The sequence below is a fragment of the Lonchura striata genome, chromosome 1, assembly GCF_050655825.1.
Source record: "Lonchura striata isolate lonStrDom1 chromosome 1, ASM5065582v1, whole genome shotgun sequence".
NCBI classification, from domain to species: Eukaryota; Metazoa; Chordata; class Aves; order Passeriformes; family Estrildidae; genus Lonchura; species Lonchura striata.
Window position 1 is genome coordinate 5,920,689 of NC_140703.1, and position 27,894 is coordinate 5,948,582.

At 43.2% G+C, this 27,894-nt stretch overlaps 1 protein-coding gene across 6 annotated transcripts in view; it reads left to right on the plus strand.

Moving 5' to 3' along the window:
- Positions 1-26,662, plus strand: part of WNT11 (Wnt family member 11) — a 30,251-nt gene extending 3,589 nt beyond the window's left edge. For 2 of the 6 annotated variants that reach the window (XM_085589957.1, XM_021532429.4), the window contains exons 2-6: positions 185-405; positions 9,534-9,769; positions 10,333-10,610; positions 12,077-12,369; positions 25,253-26,662. In XM_085589957.1, the coding sequence (XP_085446083.1) occupies positions 323-405; positions 9,534-9,769; positions 10,333-10,610; positions 12,077-12,369; positions 25,253-25,427 (1,065 nt within the window). In that variant the 5' untranslated portion in view covers positions 185-322 and the 3' untranslated portion in view covers positions 25,428-26,662. Of the gene's footprint in view, positions 1-184; positions 406-9,533; positions 9,770-10,332; positions 10,611-12,076; positions 12,370-20,631; positions 20,677-25,252 lie in introns of all 6 variants that reach the window. The other 4 variants (XM_085590005.1, XM_085589814.1, XM_085590042.1 and 1 more) reach the window with 4 other exon arrangements.
- Positions 26,663-27,894: the final 1,232 nt, after the last annotated feature.

The following is a 27,894-nucleotide window of genomic DNA, read 5'->3' on the forward strand; positions in this document are numbered from 1 at the left end:
TACGGTTTCTCTGTCTGTTCACTCCAAAGGTTGTATCAAAACTTGGCAAGGGAGGGGACTAAGAAAGGATAAACCAAACCTTTTCATGATTCATAAGCCACTCCTTTGCAGTTTAGATAATCGATTTCTCTGTCACAGTGGCTTGCTAAACTTCAGAGTTAACCGTAGCTCTTTCTCTTTTCAGGTTCTTTATCTCCAAGAACAATCCATACCCAAACTGAAGGAAAATACATTGCACAAAATATTAAGAAAACTCCTTTTTTAGAAAAATATTTCTTTGGAGAAGCTGATTTCCTTTGGCTGGCAGGAGAAGGTGGAGAAAATGAAGCCAAGTCTGCGATTTTTCTTAGCTGGTTTTCTGTTGTTGATTCTGCAGACAGGGCTTTGCTATGGGATAAAATGGATGTGAGTATCTGGCTCTATCTCTTCATTTTTAATGTTTCTGTAGGAATTGCTGGTCTCTTACCTGTTTGTACAACTGCTGCTTGAGGTATGCTGTAAACTGCTTAAAGAGCAGCAAGCACTGCAATTCTCCAGGCACTGATTGATGTCAAGTGTGTGTACTACGGGCTTATGCTAACAATGTCTGCATTTTCTTTCTAAAATATGCATGATTTAGGCTTATTTGTTTTTTTTTTTTTTTGTTTCTCCTCATTGATACCAAGGGAAAGGCACACACTTGAATGCTCCCATGAGCATTCATTAAGTGGCTCATGAAGCTTCTAGCATTAGCTCCTGCTATGCTGGGAAACTCTCCCACCAGGACCACTGGTTGTGCTGAGTAGGAACTGAGGGCAGTGGGGATGGCAGCTGAGATAATGCTGCCCATCTCCAACCACAAAGGATGCTTGACAGATAACATGGACCTTTTAACCTTTGGATTTTGTGAAGGGTGTTAAAAATGAGGTGAGGAGGAGGGAGGAGGGTAAAGAAATACCAGGGACTGTCGTCATATCAGGGTTGAGTTTCCTTGGAGGTAATGTACTCCAAAGTGAAAACATCACCATCTCATTTCTTTGCTTAAACAAGCAATCAGTTGCTTGCTGCAAAATAAACAAACAGGCCACTCCAAAGCCAATCTGGTTTCATGACCTTGATAAGTGATCTGTCTTTTCTACTAGGGTTTGGTGCTGGGCACAAAATAAATAAGGGAATATGGGTTTGCCTCAAATGAGCATCTTCGGTAGTAAAAAAGGCACAATAATATATGTTGTATTGTGTTTTTATATTTCTGTAACAGTTCTGTAATGATTTGCCCCTCCACCCCAATTTTCTCCCAATCCCTCAGTGCCAATCTTCCTGAAAATGCTTTGTGACTCCCCTCTCCCCTCCCGGGTACCTTGTCCATCACTCGGCTTCCCACCCCGTTCTTCCAGAATCTTCTACCCTGGGCATCGAGGGATTGGATGAGGGCCAGGGGTCCTCCTTTAGGTTTCCCCCATTGGTTTTTGTATCTGTCTATCCTTTCACCTTCCACTCCCCCAGATCCCCATTGACATTGGTCAATGGGCGTCCCTTTCCCCTTGTTACACCCCGGTATTTAAGATGTTGCAAAAGCCTTGAGGTCACTTTTGGTTGGAGCCAGTGTTTTTACTCTCCATCATGCAGTCAGGGAAGAGAGGATCTTCCAGATGGCAACTCATCTTCTCCAAACAGAGATATCAAGCAGAAATGCAAGTGAGAACCTCTGGCAATGCTGCATACTGCAGGGAGCTGCCAGAGGCCACACATCTGTCTTTTATATCCATAAAGAGAAGCATAGTGAATCTCTCCATAGGGTGTTTAAATGCACATGGTCAAGTGGGAGGAATAGTCACCTACTTTAGGGCATCTTTCAAGGTGGCATGCTTGCCTATGGCAGGAAGATAGGAACTAGATGATTTTCAAGGTTTCTTCCAACCCATTCCATAATCTTTGATCTGCTGTCTCCATACTCTAAGGACCTTCTTGGAAGTAGAGGAGAGTAAGGATCTGGTTTGCTCTTAACTGCCTTGGCTTTACACCTTGTAGTAGTCAGCAAGATCTCAATTACATAACCCAGGCACTTGTTTCTGCCAACTTCCTGCAGTATTTAGGGTCTCAGCTCTGCTTATATCCAGCACCAGAAAAGGCAGGCATCTCCTTTCTGAAGGACATTTAGCAAGATGCTCATGTCCTTTGCAACATTTATTTCTCTGCAGCACAGAAATAAAGCTGTTTGGTGGCACCCTGATTCATCAGGGCTTTTATGTATAGAACCATGACTGACTGGAGGGATTTGTCCATATGCTTGGCATTGGTGTCCCACTTAAGCATGATGCTTAATCATGAGTGAAGGGCTTGGGTTCCTTTGAAGAGCAGAGGGGAGATGAGCTCCAGAAGGAATCTGATAGTATGGTGACAAACCACAGACATGAAAAATGCTGGGAGGCAGGGAAAGGCCCCTAATGGCTTTGCTGTCAAAAGCAGCCTTTTGGCTGCTAAGTGGTTAAGCTGCAAGGGTTGTTTTCGAGGATGAGTGGGGGGAGTTTTTGGGGATGAGTGGGGGGAGACGCAGTTGGAGGCAAGACACCACAATTGCTGCTCCTCTACTTCCCAGCAGAATTATCCCCCCTATCAAAAAGTGAGTTTGAAAGATGAAAGCTAGGATTAAAGTGGTATTTGAAGCATGAATGGCATGCAGATGCAGCACTGAGCTCCCCTCACACCTGTTTAAAACTTGGCAGAGACCTGCACTCTCTGTCCACAGCACTTTGCAACTGGGATGATGGTAGCTGGAAATTCACAAAATTATGTTTGGTTTTTTTTTCAATTTGCTGTTTCTCCTCATTTACCCACCCTTATTTTCCTACAGAAACACAGGCTAATTTTCCCCACTCCCCATCACTCTCTTTTCTTGGGGCTCAGGGACTGTCCTTAGAAACTGCATGGGTAAGTTCTTGGCAAACACAGTACCAAATACCAAGTAATACCTCAAACCTGCTTATCCCAGCTCTGAACTCAGATTCTGGGTGCCATATAATTGAAATCTGCTCCTTCCTTCTCTTGCTCGTGAACAGAGAGGTGGGGAATAACAATAGGATGAAGAAGGAAGAAAGTGCTATGTGATGTTTTCAGCTGTGGGATTTTCTCACCAGTCTGCCTGCTGCATAATTTTTGTACACATGGTGCCAGAGGCGAACTTCAAAGAGGATTTTAGAGGAGAGGGGAGAGATAAGGAGGTGGGTTTCACCAGCCTGCAGATGAGCGAGTGACTGATATGAAAGGTGATAGGACATTTAATTTTGATTCAGTGTGTGCTGTAATTGCAGGGGGAGGGGAAGAAGAAAAACAATTGTCAGCCATTTAGGATTTCTCAGTAACACAAATATGCCCTGAAAATCATTAAAAGCAGGGCGAAGGTAAAAAAAGAAATTATTTATTTTATTTTGCTTGGCTTATTTTTATGAGTTCTGTGGTACAAATCTCTATCTGTTGAAGTTGATGCTGGGCCTCACCAAACATCCATTGGTGTGTGGACAGTCAGCATCTTGTATACATGCTCTTGCTCTTGTAAGCATTTCTCTTGCTGGAAAAATTTCATATCTTGTGCTCTTTCATCTAAGCACTAGAGAGCTAGTCATGTGTAAATCCAGAGTATGGTTCCAGAGTATGGTTCCAGATCTTTGCTGGATCAGGATTGTTGTGGGGATACAGCCTTTCTCATCAACGTATATGAGACCTTGTATCTTATTTTTCCCATCCTTACAGCAAAGCAGGTATGTGGGGAGTTTACATCATTTTGTGGTGCTCAGTGTTGTTCTGTCAGAGTGGCTGGGAAGGTGAGGCAGCCATTGGTTTCCATGAGATATGTCTTAGGGCCAATGCATCTAGTAATTCTATCACCTTCCCCATAGCTTTCCCAGGATAGCTTGGGTTTGACCAAGGAGGTGCTGGAGCAACTTATTTGGGTAGAACTGAAAAACAGATGAGCACTAGAGGGAGCTGCAGCCAGATGTGCATGCCCCAAAGGTGTGCAGATGTTGGGATGTCCAGGCACGGAGTAGCTTCTGAGGCACCTCTGCCTCCACAGAGATTGGTATTTCCTCTGTCCCTCTGTACTGAATGTCTCCTTCAATGTGGTTGTACATAAGCCAAACACAGCAAGTGGTTTGGGCTAGTTTTTTGTTTGTTTGGTTGGTTGGTTTGGTTTTTGTTTGTTTGTTTGGATTTTTTTTCTTTGTTTTGTTTGGTTTGTTGTATTTTTTATTGTTTTGTTGTTTTTTTTTTTTTTTCATGGCTTGCAGAATATGCCCAGTATGGCAAGTGCTGGCATTAGGAATACCATCATTTTTAGGTGGAGCTTGGTCACTTCAGGAAGTCTCTGCCTGTCCGCATTGTGTGCGGACATAATTGGTCACATAATTTGACCAATTATGTCTCACGTGCTCTGGAGCAATCCCCAGCTGAGCTCCATTCCCAGCCACTGCTGCACAATTCCTTTGGTTAAATTGCAGCCCTTCAGAAGCAAAAGGTAGCTTAACCACACCTTTTGGTGAACACAGGATGTCCCCCAGCCCACCAACCTTGAGCAGCCCTTCTGCAGCCAGCAAAAAGCAGGGGAGAAAATGGAAAGATTTTGTGTTTCTGGCAGCTCCTGCTTGTCTCCTTCAAAAAGTAGTGGGAGGGAGCTGGGACGTGGAGACACGGGCGCCTCTGAGGAGACTGTCTGCCTGGCAAGGGACTGCTAGATGAGCTGCTGTGAAAGAGCTGCAGGATGGGGATGGCAGGAGGGGAGTAGGCTGGGGGTGAGAAAAGGGGAGTACCATATCTTTGAAGTTTGCTCTTCGCTCCATAGGCAGTTCAGGAAAAGTTGACAAAGCTCCATGGCCTTCCTCAGCACTCAGTGAGCCAACTCACTGCTGGCATTGACTTCATTCAAGCTTGGGCATGAAGTCAACAGCCTTGTGCCCACTACTGCCAGCACTGCATTTGGCACCATGTCTGAAAACAGCTCTTATTTTAAGCTTTTAGTTCAGAGTTGGTTTCCCCACACATACACTTCTCTCTCTCTTCCTCTTCTTTTTTCTTTCTTTCTTTTTTATTTTTTTTTTAATCATGTAAATCCTATTTCTCTGTTTAAAAAGCACTTGCAGAAACAGGGGAAGAATTTACCAGGGGATATGGTGTCTTTCTCAGGACTTGTGGTTCCCAGACTAGAACTGATGCAGGGCCGGGTGGCAGGGGCATGGGCTGCCTTTGACTACCAGAAGCTTAAGAAGCTTAGACAATGTTATTATAACATCCCTGCAAGCTTTTTCCAGAGGAAAACCTGAGAAAATGAGGCTTCTGCAGATTAAAAACCTTCAATGAGATCAAATACAAAAAGAACCCTCAATCTCTGCCTCTCTTTATTAATGTTTACCACATACTTCACTCTCCACAGCCACGTAATTTTGTCTAAATCTTTTTGTGTCACCCATATCCCTGCAAGATTAAGGAGTTTAGGAATGGGCATAAAAAAGAATGCCTTTTCAGAAAGCAAAGCTGGTAATTTGGAGTAGAAGTTCACAGTTTCACCATCAGTCCCTTTGTGAGACTTTTGCAGATCATGTCACACAAGGGAGGGTGGGGAGATGCCTTCAGGGAGAAGATTCTTCCACCCTTCAAGGGTGTTTTAAAGGACACCAATGCTTTGCTGCACAATTGAAGGAGTTTTTCTCCCTTTGTCTTGACCAGGATACTCACAGGGTACCTTGTAAACCAAATAATATATGACTTTCATTGATATCTGCTGACATCTGAAGGTGCTTCTTCCTAACCTGCATTTTCTATGAATAGTCCTCTCATGGGTCCCAAACATGTAGGAATGGGCCCATACCTCTCAAGGGACCTAACACTGCAGAGCATTAATGTTTTCAAATGAATTTAATAACTGCCTGAGATAATAAAAGAGTAAATGAATGTCATGATCCATCTTTGCATGTTTCCTTTGTAATTATGTTCATGGTTTTCTGTCAGTATCTAGAACTTCAATATAAGGACCTGCTGTGTTATATATAGATCAGGAGATGTTTGGTTTAGACCCTGTTTATTTAAAGGGATGGATCAAATACATGTATTTTTTAAAACCCTGAAACAACCACCCCTTGGTTGTCTGTAGTTTGAAGGATGGGGCAGGAGAATTAAGTGAGAATGTTATCAGGATGAAACAGTGAAAAACAGTATTTCCAGGGTGAAAGAAGGTAAAATCCCTTTTTCAGATGAAGGGTGTTCATCCACAGAAAGATGTTTGTCAGGGATTTTTTTCCCAGGTTGAGGAATGAAGGATGTTCTTCTAATTATGCCCTTGAGGGCTGGATTTTAAGGCTGGCAATGCCCCATTGGCTCCAGTTTCCCTCCTGGTGCTGGTGATCAGTGGAGACTGTGTGAAGACAGGCCAGAGACCCACCACCAAGTCTTACCATGGACCAGCCTCTACTGTGGGATGTTTTTCTTTCCACAAATAGATACTGTTTTCCCAATAATGGTGTTGGGCAGTGGGTATCCATCCCCTGATGCTGACAGAATTTAGAAAGCAGGGAGGGGTGGTGCATTTCCACAGGGACAGTTTAGAGAGACATGGAGTGAGAAGATATTCCTAAATGTGGGACAGAGACTGGGCAAACCTAGGTTGTCAGGGGATGGAATAGATGACCTAATAGGCCTCTCACATTCCTGATCTGTGATTTATAGATGTTTCAGTCTCAGCAAGTGACTACAGTAACTGAGTTTTCTTTTCCATCTCCATTACCTTTTAATTTTTCCTCCCAATGCTTGGAGATGTTTCCAATTATAGGTTCTCATAAGCAAAGACATGAAGTTCAGGCCTGGAGATGCTCAAAAAACACCTTCCTGCATCTCACAGTTTTATTCTTAGAAGGCTTCCTGGAGCTCAGCTCATTCTATGACAAACAGCCATTTTTGCCATTTACTGAGTTCTCACCTATCAGAAGGTATTTTCCCTCTTCCATGAAGTAAATTGTTTTCTTGTTGCACTATAAAACTCCTTGTCTAATGGTGATCACTTCAAGCCATCTGTAATAATGCAGTCTCATTGCATCACATCCCTTTTTTGCACACTGAGGATGAGTTTCAGTCTGAATTCTGCTTACATCCCTACCTGTAGATAGTTGTTCATGCTATTCATGACTTGTCTGTAACAAGTGAGATAGGGGTACCTCAATGTAGCCTTCCAGGCCCTTTAGAGAGGCTGAAGACCTCTATAAAGGATCAGAAAATGTAGTGTAGGACCTAGGAGATATATGCATCCTTCTGGAGGGTCAGCCAAAACATTCCAAGGCCTCTCAAGTGACACTCAACATGTCTGATTAGAAAACTGATCTGCTGCCTTGTAGTACAGCCTCTCTCAGAGACTTGGAATGTTCCTAATTTGCCTGAAGCTCAGGCTGTGAAGTTATCTCACCGCTCCTGCCACACCTTGCTTGCTTCCCTTCCTGCTGGAACATGCTATGCTGGAGTTTTTATCATTTATATTACTGATGAGCTGCTTTGGTCTCTTGCCTGATTTGTGTTTCAGCTCATTCCTGGGAGTTGCTGATAGAATTTCTGGGATAAATTTTCACTGATACCTGGTGTCAAGTGCTCATATCTCATTCAAGCTCTGCGTTTATACCATTCAAATATCTGGGTCCTCTGGATTTCCTATATGGAACAGAAAATGAGCACTTTTAAGTCTTGATGGTATCTTACTATAGCTCTCAAAAGCACTAAAGGCTAACTACTTCCTAGATATGGCTTTTTGCTTTCCATGAGCTAAAGGATCCTGAAGGACTACTGTGAGGTCCACACTGTAGAGGTTTGCAGTCAGGTGACAGTCATACTATTCAGAGACTCATGTCCTTCAAAGACATGATCTCTCTGAGGTGCCTGAATACCCAGTATATCACCAACAAGTTATTTCTCCACTAGCTCAGGTTCACATCTAAGGCAGGATGAGTTGCCTTCTGGAGGGGTCCCTCTCCAAACAAGGAACCTTGTATGAACACCAGTAGGTTTGGGAACGAGATGAACTGCAGGGCAGAATTTCTGATTATTAAATCATAGAATCATTTAGGTTGGAAAAGACGTGTGTGATCACTGAGTCCAACCAATAACTTAACACTGCCAAGTCCACCACTTTTTCCTTTCTCTTGAAATTCACTAGCAATGACTTCTGCTTGCAGTATGTTTAACAGACCTGTTAAATACAAGTATGAAGTATATATTTATATAGCTGGCAGAACGGTGGTTTCCCTTCCAAGTTTGCCGCTGTTTATCTAGTGCCAGAAATGCCAAACTCCCAGTCACCTGGGAATTTGTCAGTGCAGGCCTATTCATCCCCAGCAAGGATTAAATACCTCCAGATTTTGTTAGGGCTCAATTTTAGTTCTGTTTCCATCTCATTTAACTCCTGAAGAATGTGGATATTACAGCAATAAAGTGAAATGCACCCCAAAATGTGTTTGCTAATAAGCCAAACTAACCAAGATGGCTTGGGATGAATTTGAAAGCCAATACATTTAACAAGGACAGAAGGAAATAAGTGTTACAGTTGTGCTGCCAGGATCAGATGCCATCATATTATTCAGCCTGCTAGAAAGTTATTTTATGGGAATGCATAACTTTTATGACTATCCTAAGAAAGCCAAAAAGATACAAAGAGAGTTACACACTAGGCTTCTGCTGATTTTGTGGGTGCTCAGGGAAGAAGAGTACGGCATGTAAGATGCATGTCAGCCTTTGTTCTTTTTTAACCTGGAAAAGTTGGCAATTGGACAGTAGAAGAACCACCACTGTGGGATGTTGTTCTTTTCTTCCATGGTAACATATGTGCTGGTATTCATGGATCCCTTCTGAGATTTGACTGTGGTACTCTCTCTGCACATACTCCCACTGAGCTTTTGCACTGTGGTTTTTGGAGACTAGAGAAACAGACTTATCTATCTGCAACAATGATTGAATCAGTAGAGGACCTTGGTATTAACTCTAAGTGAAAGCATATGTTTTGCAAATTTGATGATTTTCCCCTAGGCCTTGCAGGGGCTTTTCTCCATAATTAATTACACGACATTTAGCATAATCCTTTGAGAGTGTGTGAGACAGATGCTGAATACAAAATACTGATAAGCACCAACGTTGCTTTTTTTTCCCAAATGCCACAGTCTTGGAGAACCCAGATTTCTATTATCATGGAACTGATGGGTCATTTTTCACTCTGTTGAGAGGTCTATGCTCTTCATTTTTCAGCAAAAAAACCTTCCCCATAGGATTTACACATGCAGTTGACTTGACATATACCCTGGAGCTTTGTGCAGACTTCCCTCAATAAGGGAGAGAATTGCACACTGCCAAAGGGTGTTTCTTCCCACCTACCTTAAACACGTACTTTATACAGGATAAATCACTTTTCATAGCTGCTCATCTTTCTCACCGGGTTTATCTAAGCACCTATTTACAGAAAGCTTTAATTAAGTCAGGTGAACGTAGGCGACTAGACTGTTTTAATGCTTTTCTGCATGTGCTTGTCTTCTCAGAGCTCTGTCCAAGACTTCTTTGGCTTTGGCCCTGAATCAAACCCAGCACTGCAAGCAGCTTGAAGGCCTGGTGGTTTCTCAGGTGCAGCTGTGCCGCAGCAACCTGGAGCTGATGCAGACCATTATTCAGGCAGCCCGGGAAGTGATAAAGACCTGCCGTAAAACCTTCTCAGACATGCGGTGGAACTGCTCTTCAATAGAGTTGGCCCCTAACTACCTGCTGGACTTAGAGAGAGGTAAACATCACTGCTGGCTCAGCTGGGACTGGAGTCAGTAGAGTCAGCCTCTGTGTGTGTGTGTGTGTGCTGGAGACAGGAAGGGTCTTGCTTCTGGGAGCATGGAGGGACAACAAAGCCCACTTGTCCTGTTCTCTGAGACCACATTCATCATTACAGTGCCAGTCATGCCCAGAAGCTCTTGGATCCAACACCTTGTCTACCACGGCTCTTAGAAAGCAGACCACCATTCTGGTCTGCTCATCCCACTGGGAGTCATGGGACAAGCACAGGAGCAAAAGGAGGCAGGAGAGTCCACGGGAGGGCTTAACCACCTGCTTCAAGAGCAAATCACACCACAATGAACAAGATGCCTAAATCCATGTGACTCCTTGTCCTGCTGGGCTTTTGTCTTATGTTGAAAAGTTCACTTAGATGTGCTCCAAGCTAGTGGTGCCATGGGACATCTCAGCTGCAGTGAGTTGGTGTGTTGGCTGCTCTGTGGGACACAGACAGTGTGAGTCTTTTTTTTGGGAACGTTTATCTGGCCCAGGAGGCTGAGATGGTGTTCTTGTCTCTTTCAGGCACAAGGGAGTCAGCATTTGTATATGCCCTCTCTGCTGCTGCCATCAGCCACACCATTGCCAGAGCCTGCACCACCGGGGACCTCCCTGGCTGTTCCTGTGGTCCCATCCCAGGTGAGACACCTGGACCTGGGTATCGATGGGGAGGATGTGCAGACAACCTCAACTATGGTCTTATCATGGGGTCCAAATTTTCAGATGCTCCCATGAAGATGAAAAAATCAGGATCACAAGCCAATAAACTGATGCATCTGCACAACAGTGAAGTAGGGAGACAGGTAACAAATCCACAAGAGTTATTGTACTTGTACAATCATCTGTAGTGTTGGTCACTTGGTGAGGTTCAGTGTCTCTATCAGCTAGTGAAAGGAGCAGGTTTCTCAAAGATTACTCTGAAGTCCTTTAGCCTGCTGAAAATTGTAGCTGTACAACTCACCCTGTGACTCAGGGTGTCCCAAATGCTATTATTAGCCCTGTTTAACCGTGGGTGGGATGTCTCATTGCTACCTGTTGCAGTCAGCGTTGGCTCTGGCTCTGCCTACCCCAGGAGGGGTGGTTGGGTTGGGTCCCATTGTGCTCTGCCAAGGGCATTGTGGGGGTGAAGTGCTGTGTAAATGTGCAGGATTATCATCTGCCAGATGCATCCAGCAGCAGTTGCCTCCAGCCATCCCTGCAGGAAGCAGGAAGGATTTTTTTTTTTTTCCTTTTTAAACTGCTATTCTAGTGATTATTATAATAGCTGGCACAAGTTGCTTGCCACAGCTTGCATCCAGTGGAGGGATAATATTTACCATGTGCAGCCCCTGGTGTGCAAATCCCTATAGCAGCCCTCCATACAACTTAAGAAATGGATGGGGGGTGCTATAAAACTGACCCCTGCACTCATCTCTGAGGCTCCAGTGGTTCCATAGGCTGCTCCTCCTGCACAGCTTGGTCTTTCCAGGGTTGCCTGTGCAGACAAACCTGGAGCATGCTGAGCTCATTGGGAGCTTGCTGTGTAGCTACAGGCTGAGTCTACCTTTGCAGAGCACAACCATGCTGAAGTTTCCCTCTCTAGCTCTTTGTTGTTTTGTTTTTTTTTCCTACTATTCCCACACTATTTGGTTTGTTTGCTTGGGGTTTGAGGTTTTTTAGATTTTATTTTTGTAATGTCTTGACTTTTTGTTTCAATTGCAAAGGGCAAATTTTTGTTTGGGATATTGCGTTGCTATGGCTGGTGCATTCAGCCCTTCCTGGCAGCATCCTGCCATGTCCCACTGAAATGAGAATAGTACAGAGTCAAAGTAAGAGGCTGTTTTGGCCCCATGACCAGCAGAAAGGCAGGGGGAGAGTACACTGAATTCAACAAAGCCATGGCATCTCTCTTACCAAAGCCCAAAGCTGCTGGAGATTGAAATTGATGTTAATTATCTATTTATGGAATGTTTTGATAGTCATCTCCTTAGGAATTTAGAGAGTGGAAATGGAGCCCAATATAGATATGTAATCAAAATCAAAAATACTCTTCTGTCTTCTGGCCACAAAGGAGCCCTTGTGAAAGTAGTCCTGGACTGACAGTGATCACCAAAGAGCTGTAGGATCTCATTCTCTTTCAAAGTAGCTACTCTAGACTGCCTGTGCAGAAATGGGAACAGTAGTATTTTCCTATAGCAGTTCCTGCTAAGAAGTACTTTCATTAGCAAGCTTGTGGGATGTTTGGCTGTAAGAGGAGGTAATTTCCTAACTTCTGCATTCCTTTTTGCAGGTCTTGAAAGCCTCTCTTGAAATGAAATGTAAGTGCCATGGAGTGTCTGGGTCATGCTCTATCAAGACCTGTTGGAAAGGCCTTCAAGAATTGCGAGACATTGCACTGGACCTCAAAACCAAATATTTATCTGCCACCAAGGTTGTTCACCGGCCCATGGGCACACGCAAATACCTTGTGCCGAAGGACATTGACATCAGGCCAGTCAAAGAGACAGAGCTGATTTACCTGCAGAGCTCACCTGATTTCTGCATGAAGAATGAAAAAGTGGGGTCACATGGGACCCAGGACAGGTGAGGACTTCTGCAGTGGGTACTCACTGTACTCTGACCCCAAAGAGGAAAGGGCAAGAGGGGAACAGGTATGAGTAAGGGGCAATCAAGGAGGTGACATGTACATGCAGGTAAAGCACATCTCTAACACACAATATAGTTTACCAATTCCTAACCCTGATGACTGTGGCTAAGACAGGGCTTGCTAACACATTTTCCATTACACAATCAGGCACAAGATACATTTCAAAATTCCCTGGGCAGCTTACCTCCATGACAACTTGTAAGGACCAAGCAGCTGCTTTATACTGTGCTGAGCCTCAGTAATTTCTCGCAGTCACTGCTGATTAGAAGAGTTGTTACTCTAAGGCTCCCCTAAGTAGGCAAATGTTAACCCAGTTAGAACCAGCATTCTCAGATTGCCTTAAAAAAAACCACCCCAAACCTGCAAAGATGATATTTAATTTTTGTTTTTCTTCTACTGCATATTAAAGGTTCAGGTGTGTTTGTATTGCTTATGACTCTGCAGAGGAATTTCTTTATTGCATTAATATTGAGGATTTAAGGTCATTATGGTCAAGTCCTACCTCCACTGGGCAGCATACATGCCTTTCACAGGCAGAGACACGCTTTTCTCTTCCTACCATCTGTTTAATTTCCTCCAAGACCAACTAATTCAACATTTCAATAATCTGAGCAGCTCTAGATGTGCAGACCCATATGATCTCTCTAGAGCTGAACCATCAACAACCAAAAAAGTGTATGTTTCTAGAATTTTCCTGATTTTTGTTTGGTAGCTGCAATGGCTGGATTTCAACCTCTCTGGCTGGTTTACCTTTCTTTAGATAGTTGTCATAATTCTTCTTGGCTCTTTCTGTTACTTCATGGTGGAGGCTCAGGCAAGTGACAAGGAGTACCTGCCTGGCCTATTTTGGGATGCCTTCCTTTTAATGCAGTGGACATACTTGTATTTGGACTATTATGGTTCAATGGAGAGAAGATTTTGCTGAAATTAAATGATCCAGATGCAGACAAGATAAACTATACATGCATGTGGGAATGTGGCAGCTGAGGACATGAGTTAGTGGTGGGCTTGGCAGTGCTGTGGACTTGATGATCTTAGAGGGCTTTTACAGCCTAAATGATTCTGTGATTTTTGCATCAACATGTAACTGGATCAGTAGATAAGACAGCTGAGTGAGTCTTTTTTGTCCCCTGGTGTTTTATGACAGTTAATGTCCTGTATCCTCTGACCTCAATGTCTGGACTGCTCTACATTGGCACGTATCTGACAGCTCTGTGGTGGGAATACCAGACTGGCCTTTATCACCAATTCAGCAGTGGAGCATTAATTAGCAAGTGAAGATGTTTATAAGTCACTAAGAATAGCTAGGGAAAAGCATGTATTGAAACAAGTTTCTGAAAGAAAATGTCATCTTAGTGGAAGTGAAGATTTTGTGGATTTGTATGGATTTTGACATACTTGTGCCTTGAAAATGACCTCTTTGTTGTGCCTTTCTGTTTTGCAAGGAAAAAAATTGGTGAAGATGATTTGGAAATTAATTTTATAAGAATTACATTAAATGAACAGGTTGTGTCAAAACTAAGTTGAATTAATTACAGATTTGCCAAGTAAAACATTTTCCTTGAGCTGAAATCCTTTCAAGGGACAGGGAGGTGTGACTTCTTCATCTAATCTTATTTTACATCAGATTTCAACTTTTTATCCCATCTAGGGATGAGAAATATGTAAAGGTCCTGAATGATTTTTTTTTCCTTCTGAGGAAAGGAAAATGTGTATTGCAGGCGTCTGTTTATCCCGAGATGGACGACATCCATGACTGTGAACCCGCCAGCCAAGGGTCCACAGGAAGTGAGATTAAGTAAGGATTTAGAAGACCAAGATATTAAGGTGGGAGGGGATGACTTTCAAAAGGAACTTGTCAAAAAAATACTCCTCATTCTCAGATGTGCAAGATGGTGATGGCCAGGGGAGGGGAGGAGGGTGAGTAGTCCCACGCTGAGCTTCAGGCATCACTCAGGCCAAGTTTTAAGGTCGTGTGTGATTGGGTTTGTTTTCATTACAGTCCATCTGCAGCCTCTTGAGAAGATGCCTGGTATTTCAAAATTGGCATGTGTTATACAAGCCATAGCAACTCCTTTCCTGAACTAAATTACTAGAGGAAATAAATGAAAAATACACACAGTGTGTTTGAAGATTGATCCATGTTTCCTGGGGGGAGCAGGGAAAGGGAGATCTTCCCTAGTCTCCTCTTCCCATGGATGCCTTTTTCTCTTTGCAACTTTTCTCTCATGAAGAGGGTGCCTAAATGCATTTTAAATGTGGTGGTGTCTCTGTTCCAGCCTGCTGCAGGGCTGAAGAGATAATGTCTAATTACAGGGATAAGGTAGAAGGAGCACAAAAGGAATGCTGTTAGAGTGAGGGCATGGCAAAATGTGGTTCATGCTTCAGAATGATGTAAAAATGCTCACATGGGAATAGTTCAAACATGTTTTTATTTAATGAGTCATGTCCTGGAGGCATTTGAACATTTTATCTTTATGCACATCTAAATTTTTGGGAGGCAGACCCCACTGTTTCAGAGTAGTCTAGTTTTTAAGGCCATTCACGCCAAAGAAGTGAAAAAAGTTGTGGGGTTTTTTTCTGTTGTGGTCCCTTATTTGGTCTACTCTCTCTTCAACCATCTTCCCATATCCTTTCTGGCCTTTTTCCATGTGCAGAGGTCAGTCCATGCCTGGGCTGTATAGTACAGTCCCCTATATCCACAGCTCAGGAGACTTTGATCTGGGCATCTTCAGTATTTTCCAGCTTTCTGCCTCCAAAGGGATTTGGAGGGGGGAATATGCCATTAACACCCCCTTCCTCTGTTCCTTGATGTAAATATTTATATTGATGCATTTTTTGTGATAAAAAATGAGCAGTTTTGCAGCATATCCAGGGAAAATCCTTTTCCTCCCCCCTCTCCCCAAGGTCTGGTTCTTGCTCATAGCATGCTGGAAACAGGATGGAGGCTGATGGTTAAGTTGCAACACCTTAGATGTGTTGGAGTTCTCTGTATGCTGTAGGAAACAATCCTACACTGCTAGGTAGGTGGAAAGGATAATCTAATTGGTCATCCCTCTAATGTGAAGGATCATATTATGTAGACTTACTGTGTTTTTCAGGCAGGAATAGGAATTACTTTGTAGATGAACCATATGAAAATCCACTCAGAAAATGAGTCCACGATTACTCAAAAGCCTTTTAGAGCCCTTTCCTGAAAGGATTTCATAGCCTTCTTCAGAACAAGCCTGAAACTTTTTCTAAGACACTCTGGACATTCTTAGCTTTTTGAAATTTAGAAATGGTTTGTAAATCTGCATGCCTGCTCAAGGTATGTCCAGATTTCAAACTCACGGAACTAAACTCAAACCTGAGGTTTGAGGCCTCTTTGAAGTGCTGAAAAGCTGATTAAGGAGATGATTTTTGCAATCGGTATCTAAGCCTCCTGCAAACAAGGCTTACTGGCACACTAACTCCAGCCAAACTCTGCTTTTATACCACCATCACACTTTCATAACCAATTTAAAATAGTCTGGAGAAAAGTCTAAAGAAGCTGATCTGTTAAGCTGCAAGTAAAACTTTCAATACAACAAAACTACTGGGAAAGAAATGTAAACATTCACCTTCTCAGAGATTTCTTGGAAAAAAAACATTTTTCATCTTTTAATGAAGTAGTTCAGTTGCTCCTGCCTGAAAAAATCACTGGCATGTTTGAGTAAATGAGAAATAATATCAGATTATAAAATTGAGATCTCTTTTCTGAGAAAAGAAGCAAAAATATGAATCTTCTTATACGCAGGTGCAATGTATCATGTTTCAAAGGCTATTTAAGTCTCTTAATGAATCCAAGGCAAGGGAAATTCTGCCATGCACGCAAAAATATCCAGCCCCCGAAACCTTGCAGAGATAAGAGAGCTGTTTATTCCTGATCTTTCCCAGAGCAGTCTTGGAATCAAGCCAAATGTGGAAGGAGCTCTCTTAGGCTGCAGAAATCAGGCTGCAACAAACTATGTGCTGCAGCTTAGCTGGGTTGATCAGTCACCTCTCCTCAGCTTACTCATGTGGCAAGGAGTATGGCCACTTTCTGGTGGCTGCTCCTTGCTCACGTAGCCTTTCTTTACTCCAATATAAAATATTAGTCACAAGTGTCTTAGACTGGTATGCTTTCTTGGATATGAACGTACATGAAGTCGGCTGAGCGTGCATCTGCTCAGTTTTCAGTGTTCAGTGGCAGCCCTTCATATCACTTTTTTTTTTCCTGCTACCCCAAAAAAATGCTTTGTATTGTGTATAGGGATTTTCAGCCTGTGGAAGAGAAGACTCTGAGGAGACCTTAAAGCTGCTTCCAGTGCCTAAAGGGGCTCCAAGAGAACTGGAGAGGGACTGGGACAAGTGCCTGGAGTGACAGGACAAGGGGGAATGTCTTCCCACTGCTAGAGAACAGGGTTAGATGGGATATGGGGAAGAAATTCTTCCCTGTGAGGCTGTTCACTGGAACCAGTTGTTCAGAGAAGTTGTGGCTGCTCTATCCCTGGACATGTTCCAGGCCATACTGAATGGGGCTTGGGACAACCAGTGGAAAGTGTCCCTGCTCAGGGCATGGGGGTTGGAACAGGCTGACCTTGGACTACATTGTCCCCCTGTACCAAGCACTGGTGAGGCTGCACCTTGAGTACTTATGTTAGTGTTGTTGCCTTTTTCCAAGGCAGACACTGAGGTGCTGGAGTGTGTCCAGAGAAGGACTGTTTGAGGGATCTGGAATATAAGTCATACAAGGAGTGACTGAGAGCACTGGCATTGCTGAGTCTGGAGAAGTGGAGGCTCAGGGGAGACATTATCACACTCTACAAATCCCTGAAAAGAGATCGTATTCAGGCCATGGTTGGTCTCTTCTCCCAGGAAACCAGCAAAGGAAACAGCTTCAAGTTGTGCTGAGGGAAATTAAAAAGATTTTCTTCAGTGATGGATTCTTTCAGCCCTGAAACAGGCTTCCCAGAGAAGTCACCAGCCCTGGAAGCGTTTAAAAAATGAGTGAATATTGCACTTTGTGGTATGGTTTAGTGGACTTGGTGGTATATGATCTTGGAGGCTTTTCCTGACCTTAATGATTCCATTCTATGATGCTGTGATCTCCAAGGTTCCCTTCCAACCCAAACCACTCTGTTTATGTAGGCAATGAAATTTTTTTGGCAGAAACACTCTGCCAAAAAATTATTAAAATATGAAGCTGGGGAAAAGTAGTAGTTATGGGCAGACAACAGCATTTGATGTTTGTTTTTTGTTACAGCTTCTTTTAGTTTCTGTTAGTGAGGGCACATGATAAGATGAGCTTTGAGTAAATTATAATATGTTCAATGATAGTTGGTTTTGGAACAGTTATCAGATATGCTACCTTTTTTTTTTTTTATGAGGTCTGACAAATTCTGAATAAGAAATAGCAAATAATACTTTTGTGAGTGTCCCAGAAGAACTGGAGGAAACCTGTTCTAGCTAAGGATGCCCTTGTACACAGCAGGGGTTCAGGTGGACTAAATGGCATTTAATGTTTCTTCCAACCCAAACTATTCTATGATTTTATGAAAGTCAGAAAAACATTTGCTTTCTGTTCCTCCCACCTTATTTAGGTGTTATTCCTTCTTTCTCAGGGCAACATGCTGGCAGCTGGTGCCCATTTCAGTAAGTAGGCTGGCCAGCTATGCATTTTTTTGTTATCTTAGTTAATTGAATTCTTTCTCTTTTGAGAGACCTGGATTTGATCATAAAGTTTCCTGAACAGGTTTGTGAATAATAAATTTATTTGTGAAAAGAATAATTTCACACAGTAAAATTGCAATGGATAATTAATCTAGCTCTCTTAAATGTATTTAGTCCTTCTGCAACCAAATGGCATTTGAGTTAGAGAAAATTTGGTCTGGGAATAATTTTCCATGGACCTTAATCTTTTCAGGAGCAAGACTGAACTGACACCATCTAGGCTGTTACTGGAGACATTTCTCTACTCTGTTCTTAAAAGCAGTTTCCCTAAACAACCTGATCCAGGGTTTTACTATCCTCAGTGTTAGGCTTTTCTTAATCAAAATTTAAACAAAACATAATCTAAAATAAAACTAATAATTTCTTGTCCTCTTTCCTTGACATATAAACATTTTTTTCTCTCCCCTTGTAGCAATAATCTTTTATAGAGAGGAATACACCTCTTTTAACATATTTCTCTAAATCAGTTCCTTCATTGTTTTCTACTTTTTGAACTGCTCCTCTGGCTGCCCTGGGAACATTCCACATTTAGCTGGATCTTTCTCAAAGTGTTGCTTACTTTGCACTTCAATCCATTGTCACAAAATATCCTCAACTCCTTCTTCCCTAGCATTATCCCCAAATTTTTAAGCTCACTCTCAACTTCTCATTAATAAAAATACAGGGTAATTCCAGGATCTTTCCTGACATCTCCTCACTGACATATGCTGATAACTCTTGTACAGTTGTTTAGTGCCAGTCTCCAGTCATTCCTTGTGGATGAGAATGCAATGTAAAGGTAGATAAGATTCTGCCCTCAAAATCTTACATGAAGCTGTGGCCTTGATGTATTTTTAGGAATGTGCATTGTGTTATATATCTCCTGAGTGATTTGAATTATTTTTCTCTTTCTTTCTTTCTTTTATATACTGCTGTATTACTTGACATTACTAGAGCAAGGGGTGCCAAAGAAATAAATAGGAATTTGATTTAAAAGAGAAAAAAACATTACACAGCAGTACTGTGTTCTGGGATTTGGGACTGCTGGAGTTCATGAATGCAGATGGTTTCCCTGTGCTCAGAAAGGGCTGAGGGAATCACACAGCCAACGGGATGAGATATCAAGGAAGGAACATCCCTTCTATCATCCTTAATGCAACAGTGCAGGTGCTGGCAGTGTATGAGAAAAAGGACTACAGAAAGGGCTTAGATTTATGTTTTACTGCTGTAACAGCATCTCCCTCATCTATTGGGAGATGCACTGGGCCAGAAAGATAGTTGCTGTGCCCCAGAGTGACTTTTTTCATATCCTCATTAAAAAGTTCTTACCAATAGGACTGATGGAGTGAAGTTCCAGTGGGTATCTCAGCCCTGTCGTAACTGTAGGTGACAGTACAGAGTTTGCCTCAGTTTGGATCCCAGGTGCCAGCTGTGCAACCAAAAAAATATGTATCCTTCTATCTGCTGATGGGACAGAGTAAATAGGGATTCACAGTGAAGTTGTGTGACATTGCTAGGTTGGATTTCATCAGTCTGAGAGGTGTTTTCCAACCAAAATAATTCTATGATCTCCCCCTTTTAAAATTAAAATCCCTCCTCTCCATCTGGGGGAAGACTCTTAGAAGTTCTGGGGTGTCCTTCACCTCTGCAGAGGAGCCACCCCCATGATGAGGCTGCGTGGTGCATTGCAAATGAGGGCTGGAAAGGGGACATTTTGGACAGGCATATTGAGTGGGATTTATCTAGCCAACACTGCTGACCTTCTCTCTTCTTAAAGAAGAAATAAGCACTGTGACAATGTAAAAGCCTGTTCTTGAGACAGAATTTTGGCTGGGATTACGGCTGAAGTATAATTTCTCTACAGTCTTCCAAGTGCTTTTAGAGGTTACAGTGTTGTGCTACAATGCAATGGCTTGCCTTCATGTTTTCTCTCCAAGGCTCAGGAGGAGGGCATTTCTCTGAGTTGCTGGAATTGTGCTGGACCAGGCCCAAAACAAATGGGATTGAATTTAACCCATCAGTGGGGAGCCTGGTGAGATTACAGTTGCAGGCTCTGAGAGCTGATGTTCAGGGATCGCTTCTGTGGGTAAACTCTGGTCTTTGGAGTTCTTTGTCTTCTCCCACTTGCTGAGAAACTACCTGTTTCATCTTGCTTAATGAAAAATGTATCTAACTCATATCCAGGTCTATGCTTTAAAGCAGAAAACAAAATCTCTGCTTAGTGGCATTGTCAGGAAATTTTTCTAAAAGCCCATATATGTTTATGATGGGGTCAAAAACTTTGTTTTGGCTATTCAATCCATCCATTCGGAGTGTCCCCATTTCCTGATGCCAAACTGAGGGAGGTTTGAGGATTTATTTAATAAGATTTTTCTTTTTTCCTTTCTTTGTTTCAGACTGTGGGCAGTGGGGAAGGTACATGGGAAGGCATATCTTCTACTAGATTCACTTTTTTTTTTCCTTTTTTTTTTTTTGGCAAACCACAGGAGTGGATGGAGGGAAAGAGAGAATCCCAGGTCCCAGTACAGCAGGTAGAAGAGTTTTGCTTTCTATTTGAATGGGGTAAATGTCACTGCTGTGTGCTCTGTATGTTTGGGGTGTGAATGTCCTCAGTGGTGAGCTGGAATCAGAGTGGACCCGTATTCCTTTTCTTGGCCATTTTAGTGAGCTCCCAGCATGAAGTGACATGGATGCACTGCACATCCCTCACCACGCTTCTGCAGATTCCCCACCCTCCCTAGGTGAACCCCCAGGAAACAACATTTTCATCCACTGGCAAAGCTGAGTAAGGTTGACAAATACCCTCCCCTCTTCTAATGTCAACACACCTATATTTGAACCTTTGCTTTGAATACTTAACACATTTATGAATACATTTATGAGGAGTCATTTGGAGATTTCTCATGGAGGGGCCCCAGTTCACAAAGGCACTAACAAGCCTTTGGTTCAGCGTTAGGCAAACACATTCAGTGTGGCTGCACACTTCAGCTTCGGTAGAGGCTTTAAAAGGTTTTTAAATATTTACACACACTCCTGAATGAGAGTGAGTTTGGGGGGCTTTAAACATTGAACCTGTAGAGGAATGTGAATCAGAGTAAAAACAGGAGGCAGAAAAACTTAAAGAAGTGCAAGAACAAAATCTCAACACTTCACTAATCCCATAATTTCTCCTAAAGCATTACCTTATGAGCAATTCCTATAATTCTCATGGATTTGTTTTCATCTTGTTCTGGTTTGAAAGCAAAACCAGCGAGAGACTCCAAGTCAGAAATACAATTTAATGGGAAAAGGGAAAAGAAACAAAATACATGCAATAATACAAAAGGAAGACCACCAACAAAGTCAGAATACAACCTGACACTGCTTTGGCCAGCGTGCTGGAGTGGCTGCAGTCCTCTTGGAGAGGCAGATGTGGTTTCTGTTTGAGCAGTGGTCCTGTAGAAAAGGTGTTGTTGGTCCAGGGGAAAACCTCAGCTGTATCCTCTTGGAAACCCGTGGGAAGGCTGCCACTCTGTCTAAAAAATCCCAGGGTATATCTAGGTGGGAATGCTCAGCTCCTCCCTCCTGGGCAGAGCATCTCACCATGGGCTGATGTCATTCTGAGTCACGAGGTGCGTCTTTGATCACCTGTTAAACAGAAGTGGCTCCTGGGCAGGACCAGCTCGATTGATGGACCCTCTGGTGTTGACCATCCAGGTGGCTTTTGCCAAGTTCAGTTCCCATTTCCTGAAGGTTCCCCCACTGAGTGCCTTCAGGGTGGTCTTAAATTGTCCATTGCATCGTTCAACTTTCCTGGCAGCTGGTGCATGATAGGGGATATGATATATCCACTCAAAGCCATGTTCTCTGGCCCAGATGTTGATAAGGCTGTTCTTGAAATGTGTTCCATTGTCTGACTCAATTCTCTCAGGGGTGCCGTGTCTCCACAGGACTTGCTTTTCTAGGCCTAAGATGGTGTTCCGGGCAGTGGCATGAGGCACAGGGTAGGTTTCCAACCATCCTGTGGTTGCTTCCACCATGGTCAGTACATAGCGTTTTCCTTGGCAGGTTTGGGGAAGTGTGATGTAGTCAATTTGTCAAGCTTCCCCATACCTGTATTTCAACCATCCTCCACCGTACCACAGAGGCTTCATCCGTTTGGCCTGGTTGATTGCAGTGCAGGTCTCGCAGCTATCCATGACCTGTGAGATGTTGTTCATAGTAAGGTCCACCCCTTGGTATTTTGCGTCTCTCCCCTGATGACCAGAAGCATCATGGGCCCAACGAGCTAGGAATAATTCTCCCTTATGCTGCCAATCCAGATCCACCTGCTATGGGTTCAGGCTGCTCTGGTTTGGCGATGGGTTGTGTGGAGATGCTGATGGCACTTTTGGTTCCTTCCTCCTCTGTGCCAGTCTGTGTAGACGTAGACACTCTTGCTTTGCTTTTGGTTTCTTCCTCCATGACAGTCTGCGTAGACACGGACACTGTTGTTTTGCTTTTGGTTCCTTCCTCCTCTGTGACAGTCTGTGTAGACATGGATGCCGTTGTGGCATTCTGTACAGACATGGACACTGCTGCGTTGCTTCTTGTTTCCTCTTCCTCAAGAAGACACTGCATAACATTATGTAGTGTTTTTTTCCTAAGCATGGTCTGCTTTGTCTTCTCAAACTGTGCAGAGAAAACAAAGCAGAAGTAACAACATTATGCTGTCCTTGGCATCCAGAGGGAACTCAACATTTTCAAAAACTGCTGTGTCAAACCTGAAAGGTTGGAAAAAATCAATATTTACTCCTCCCCCCAGGGGCTGGGAGTGGTTGCCAAGGCCCCAGACGTAGCAGCCTAAATTAAGACAAGCAAACAGAATTGAGTACATATTCTGAATCATGTTCATTGCCTCGAAGGTTATAATGCAATAGAGAAAATAGACCAATAAAGCCATTCTCCTACCATACCCTGGTCTACACTTGAGCATTACAATCGCCAGATAGTTCCCCACATTGAGGAAAATATAGAGAGCTAGGTATAAGACCCATGTAAGCATTTAAGCATCATAGTGAATAGGTACCCTCTACAATACAAAATTGTAATTCTGACTTTTCTCAGTACCTTGAGCCGTACATTGGGCACCAAAATTATGTTCTAGTTTGAAAGTGAAAGCAGTGAGAGACTCCAAGACAGAAATACAATTTGTTGGGAAAAGGGAAAAGAAACAAAATACATGCAATAATACAAAAGGAAGACCACTGACAGAGTCAGAACACAACCTCACACCCCTTTGGCCAGCGTGCTGGAGTGGCTGCAGTCCTCTTGGAGTGGCAGATGTGGTTTCTGTTTGAGCAGTGGTCCTGTAGAAAAGGTGTTGTCGGTCCAGGGGAAAACCCCAGCTGTGTCCTGTTGGAAACCTGTGGGAAGGCTGCCTCTCTAAAAAATCCCAGGATATATCTAGGTGGGAATGCTCAGCTCCTCCCTCCTGGGCAGAGCATCTCACCATGGGCTGATGTCATTCTGAGTCATGGGTGGGTCCTTCATCCCCTGTTAAACAGAAAATGGCTCCTGGAGGGAGTTATCTCTGAGTGATGTGGGGAGACATTGATGGGCCCATCAACAGGAGATAAGGAAAACTGCCCAGAGGCAACTGCTACACAGATAGCAATAGAAAACATCTTGCCTCTCAATCTTGGACACATCTATTAACAGTTGCTTAAATCAAGGGTCCAACTTATGCTCCTCTCTCCTCTTCCTGCCCCAGAGCCACACAGAATAAGATTTAGGAGAGATGTCAGCAATTACCCCACTCAATAAACCACCTTTCTTACAGTAGTTTCAAAACTCCATCAAGTTCACGGCCCCATAGTGTTTGATACACATCAAAAAAGCACAAGCATCTGACCAAACAGGAACACTTGAATCCTGGGTTGTCTTTACAGTCTGTGGAGAAATGGTGTCTCTAGGACATGGTTCATCACATTCAAAATTCAATGCCTGGTGCACTTTCACGTCAAGTGAATACTGGAGTATTTTAGGAAACGGGATGGATGTTTTTTGAGGACAGATGTGAAATGGTAATGAGCAGATCAATGAAAGAGACTCCTCAATTAAGGAGTAGCTTCTGAAAGCCTCAAACCACTCACTGGCAAGCAGACAAAATGAGGAAACCCAACACAACAGCTGATTTATCCCACTGAGTCTGTCTTTAATTAAAAGCAGAAGCAAAACAAGCCGTGAAAGTCTGTGTGATACTTGGTGACTTGTCATCCTATCCTGTGCTCCTGCCAGACTTCTGTTCCTGTGTCGGAATTTGTGATTGAAAACTCTTTTCCATGGACAGAGAGCACAGACAGTGTCTCTGGGGGCTCTGTCCAGGGGGTTCCTGACCCCTGCCAGGGTCCCAGACCTTCCAGGGCAGACAGAGGGATGCCCTGGACTCCCACATTCCTGGGTCAGGGCTCTGGGTGTTTTGGGGCCAACCACCCAGCTGCTCATGCCGTGCTGGGAGAAAATCAAAGGGGAAAAGCTGCACAGTCCAGGCCTGTTAGTATCAATTGTGATTTTCCTGATGAGATCAGCTCTTCATAGTGGCTGTAACAGCCTGCTCAGGATTCTTTACAGCCTGGGATCCTTGGCATGGAGCCTGTTCAAATACTATCTGGCTGTAGGGTTCCTCCTTTTCCCTTTTCAGATTAGGCAGTGGCGGACAAATACCAGTGTTTGTTCTTTAGGGTGTCATCTTCTTCCAGCTCCTTTCAGATAGTTTTGGTACCTGCCTGGGAACACTGATTGTTTGGAATGATGGTTCTTCTTGTGGTGGTATTCCAATAGCTTTGCTTGCCTGTTCACATGGGAGCAGGCTGGCCCAGCAGACAAGCAGCCTGGATGCTGCCAGGCCCAAACTGAGAGTCAGAAAAGGAGTTTAATGTTATTTTGGGTATCATAGCAGGTTGTGTGATTGCAGCCCAGGGCTTCCCCTGCCACCCTTGCAGGCATGGGGAGCTGTTGGCTGGGTGCTCGCTGTGCTGGCTTCACCCAGTGCCTTGCAGAACTGTCAGGCCCAGCAACATCACACAGCAGTGGTTTGGGAAACCCAGCAGGAATGTGCACTTGCTCACAGCGTTTTCCTTCTTCCAGACAATGCAACAAGACTTCCAATGGGAGTGACAGCTGCGACTTGATGTGCTGTGGCAGAGGCTACAACCCCTACATGGACAAAGTGGTGGAGCGTTGCCACTGCAAATACCACTGGTGCTGCTACGTGACCTGTAAAAAGTGTGAGAGGACTGTTGAGAGATATGTGTGCAAATGAAAACTCTCCTCTGCACACCTGGGAGCTAAGACAGCAGCGGCAGCCCAGCACTATTCGGAGAAAACATTTCCTTGACTAGACATCATTTATCTCCTAAAGACACAGACTTGAGGAGAGATAGCAGGAGGAAAAGCAACAATCATACCAGTAAAAATAAGGATGTAAAAAAAAACTCAGAAAAAGCAACAAACCCACAAATGTTTCTCTCCACCAATAAAATGCTTCCTGAGAAGACAAAACTTCATTTGGGATGGTATCTTCTTCCAGAGTATTTCCTATGGTTGCCAATGATGTCCAGCCATCAAGTGCCTTAGTATTCTGAGAAATAAATATAGAAACTTTTCCGGGGGGGGGAGAAAAAGGCACCATTTGTTTGACAGTAACTAAGGCTCACACCTGCCTATGCCTTCTAGCACAGGTACTGTCTCCATTAGGACCATCCCACAAGGAAAAATGCTACAACTTTTCAGCAATAACTGCCATGTTGCCAAAGACTTATTTTCCACAAGGGATCATCCACTCTGAGTGATAAAAAAAAATGAAAATATTTCAGGTCAATCCCCTGAAATTAACAACTAATTTTAATCTTTCTTTTACACAGGTCTGCAACTTTGAGCTGAAGGAAAATATATCCTTGATTTGTCCAGGCTGGACAAAATTCACCAAAAAAAAATCTCCTGGAATCCTGGAGGCAGTGAGAGTAGGCTGAGAAGGACTTTATGGGGTCCACAAGACAGCAGTGGAGCCTTTAGAATAAAATAACAAAGTGAAATGCAAGTCCAGTGGGAAAGTAAAGAAAAAAAGCAAGCTCCTGCCCTCTATCTCTTTGCCATTTGGGTGTGATACCCTTAGTCACTGACATTCTTCCACATTGACCCATCAAGTTCTTGGGGAAATATGCAATTAGCTTCTTCCCCCACAAAACTATTGGTCCAGCCTCAGGAAACTGCAGAGTTGTGCAGTCCAGGCTGTAGGGAGTACAGCCATGGAAGCCAGCAGCTATTCACAGCAGGAAGCAATGGGAATGTGTCAGTCCTCCATGTGGCTCTGCCCTGACACAGCAGAGAACCACTATTTGTGGCTGTACATATTTTCTTTTGTATTTTTCTTTTGTATGATATTTATATCTTGTGCTTTCATCTACTTTACTTCCTACATAAATATAACCTTATATTATAAACAAGCATTAACAATAGTATGAAATAAATGCTGAAGTTACTGGTGCAACAGCAAAATGTTAGATTATTGTTTCACTCTTCTACTTGGAATGCAATTCTGATTTTCCTCCCAAGGATGGGAAAAGAACATGGTTTGATGCACTCACTGGCCCAGGGAAAGATAAGTTTCTTTATTCCCTGCCTCCTCAGTCTCTTATGTTGAGCAGAATTAGCCAAGATACAGTCAAGACAATGAAAGAGAACTCTTGGAGGAGAAAGGAAGAGACACCATTGCTGTTTCATTTTTTTTTATCAGTCACTCTCATTGGTAAAATTTCCTAGTGCCCCTGAGGAGCTTAATAACAAACATGACTTATACCTCTCATGTCATGGGTGGTTTGCTTTAGGCTTGTGCACATGGAGAAGAGTTGCTGTGCAGGGGTGTTTTTAACATAGCCTAGGCTCCCTTATTTGCTTTTTTGTTTGTTATCGTTTGTTGTTCTGTTTGGTTTTGTTTGGTTTGGTTTTGGTTTTTGTTGTTTGGGGTTTTTGTTGCTGTTTGTTTTCTTTGTTTACTTGGGGTTTTGGGGGGGATTTTTTGTTTGTTTTTTTTGGTTTTTTTTATTGGGCATCCAACCCTGTGTACTGATTACGAAAAGTGATGTTGGACAAGGATGCTGCTCCAGGAACAGAAGGCAGCAGAGCTTCTGATATCTTTCAGATCATTCTTGGGCACCCCAACCCCATGCAAAATGCTGTAAGCAGCCAAAAAATCACTCCTACACAAATGTAGAGCAACTCTGTCACTATCCTAGGGGGAAGTATGTCAGTAACACCACAATCTTTCTCCAAATACTCTTTTTTTTTTTCCTCCACTCAGTCAATCCCTAGGGGGCAATTGCCTCTGACATATCTGTGAGCAGCCCTGGGTAATTGCAAAAGAAAAGCATCATGTGGTATAAGAGCAAAATTAGAGGTGTTTTGTCCTCTTCAGCTATTTTGCTTTGTTGCCTCCTTCCGTCCTCCAGTTATGAGCAGGCAAAAAAAGACCTTTCAGAGTTTGACAGTGGTTTGTGTTATTGTCACCCCATAAAAGCTGATGGACTAAAACATCTCTGTAGTGCAGTGATGAGTGGTGGGTGTCTTTAGGCTGACATGTAGACAGGCTGGTGGCACAAATCCCACTGCTCTCCAATGCCAGATTTTGACTTCATTTGATATGTAAAGAAACCATCTACTCTCATTCTTTTAAGGAATTTTATTTTTATTTCCAGTTTCTGATGATGCCAATGAGGCACAGATGTTCTGAC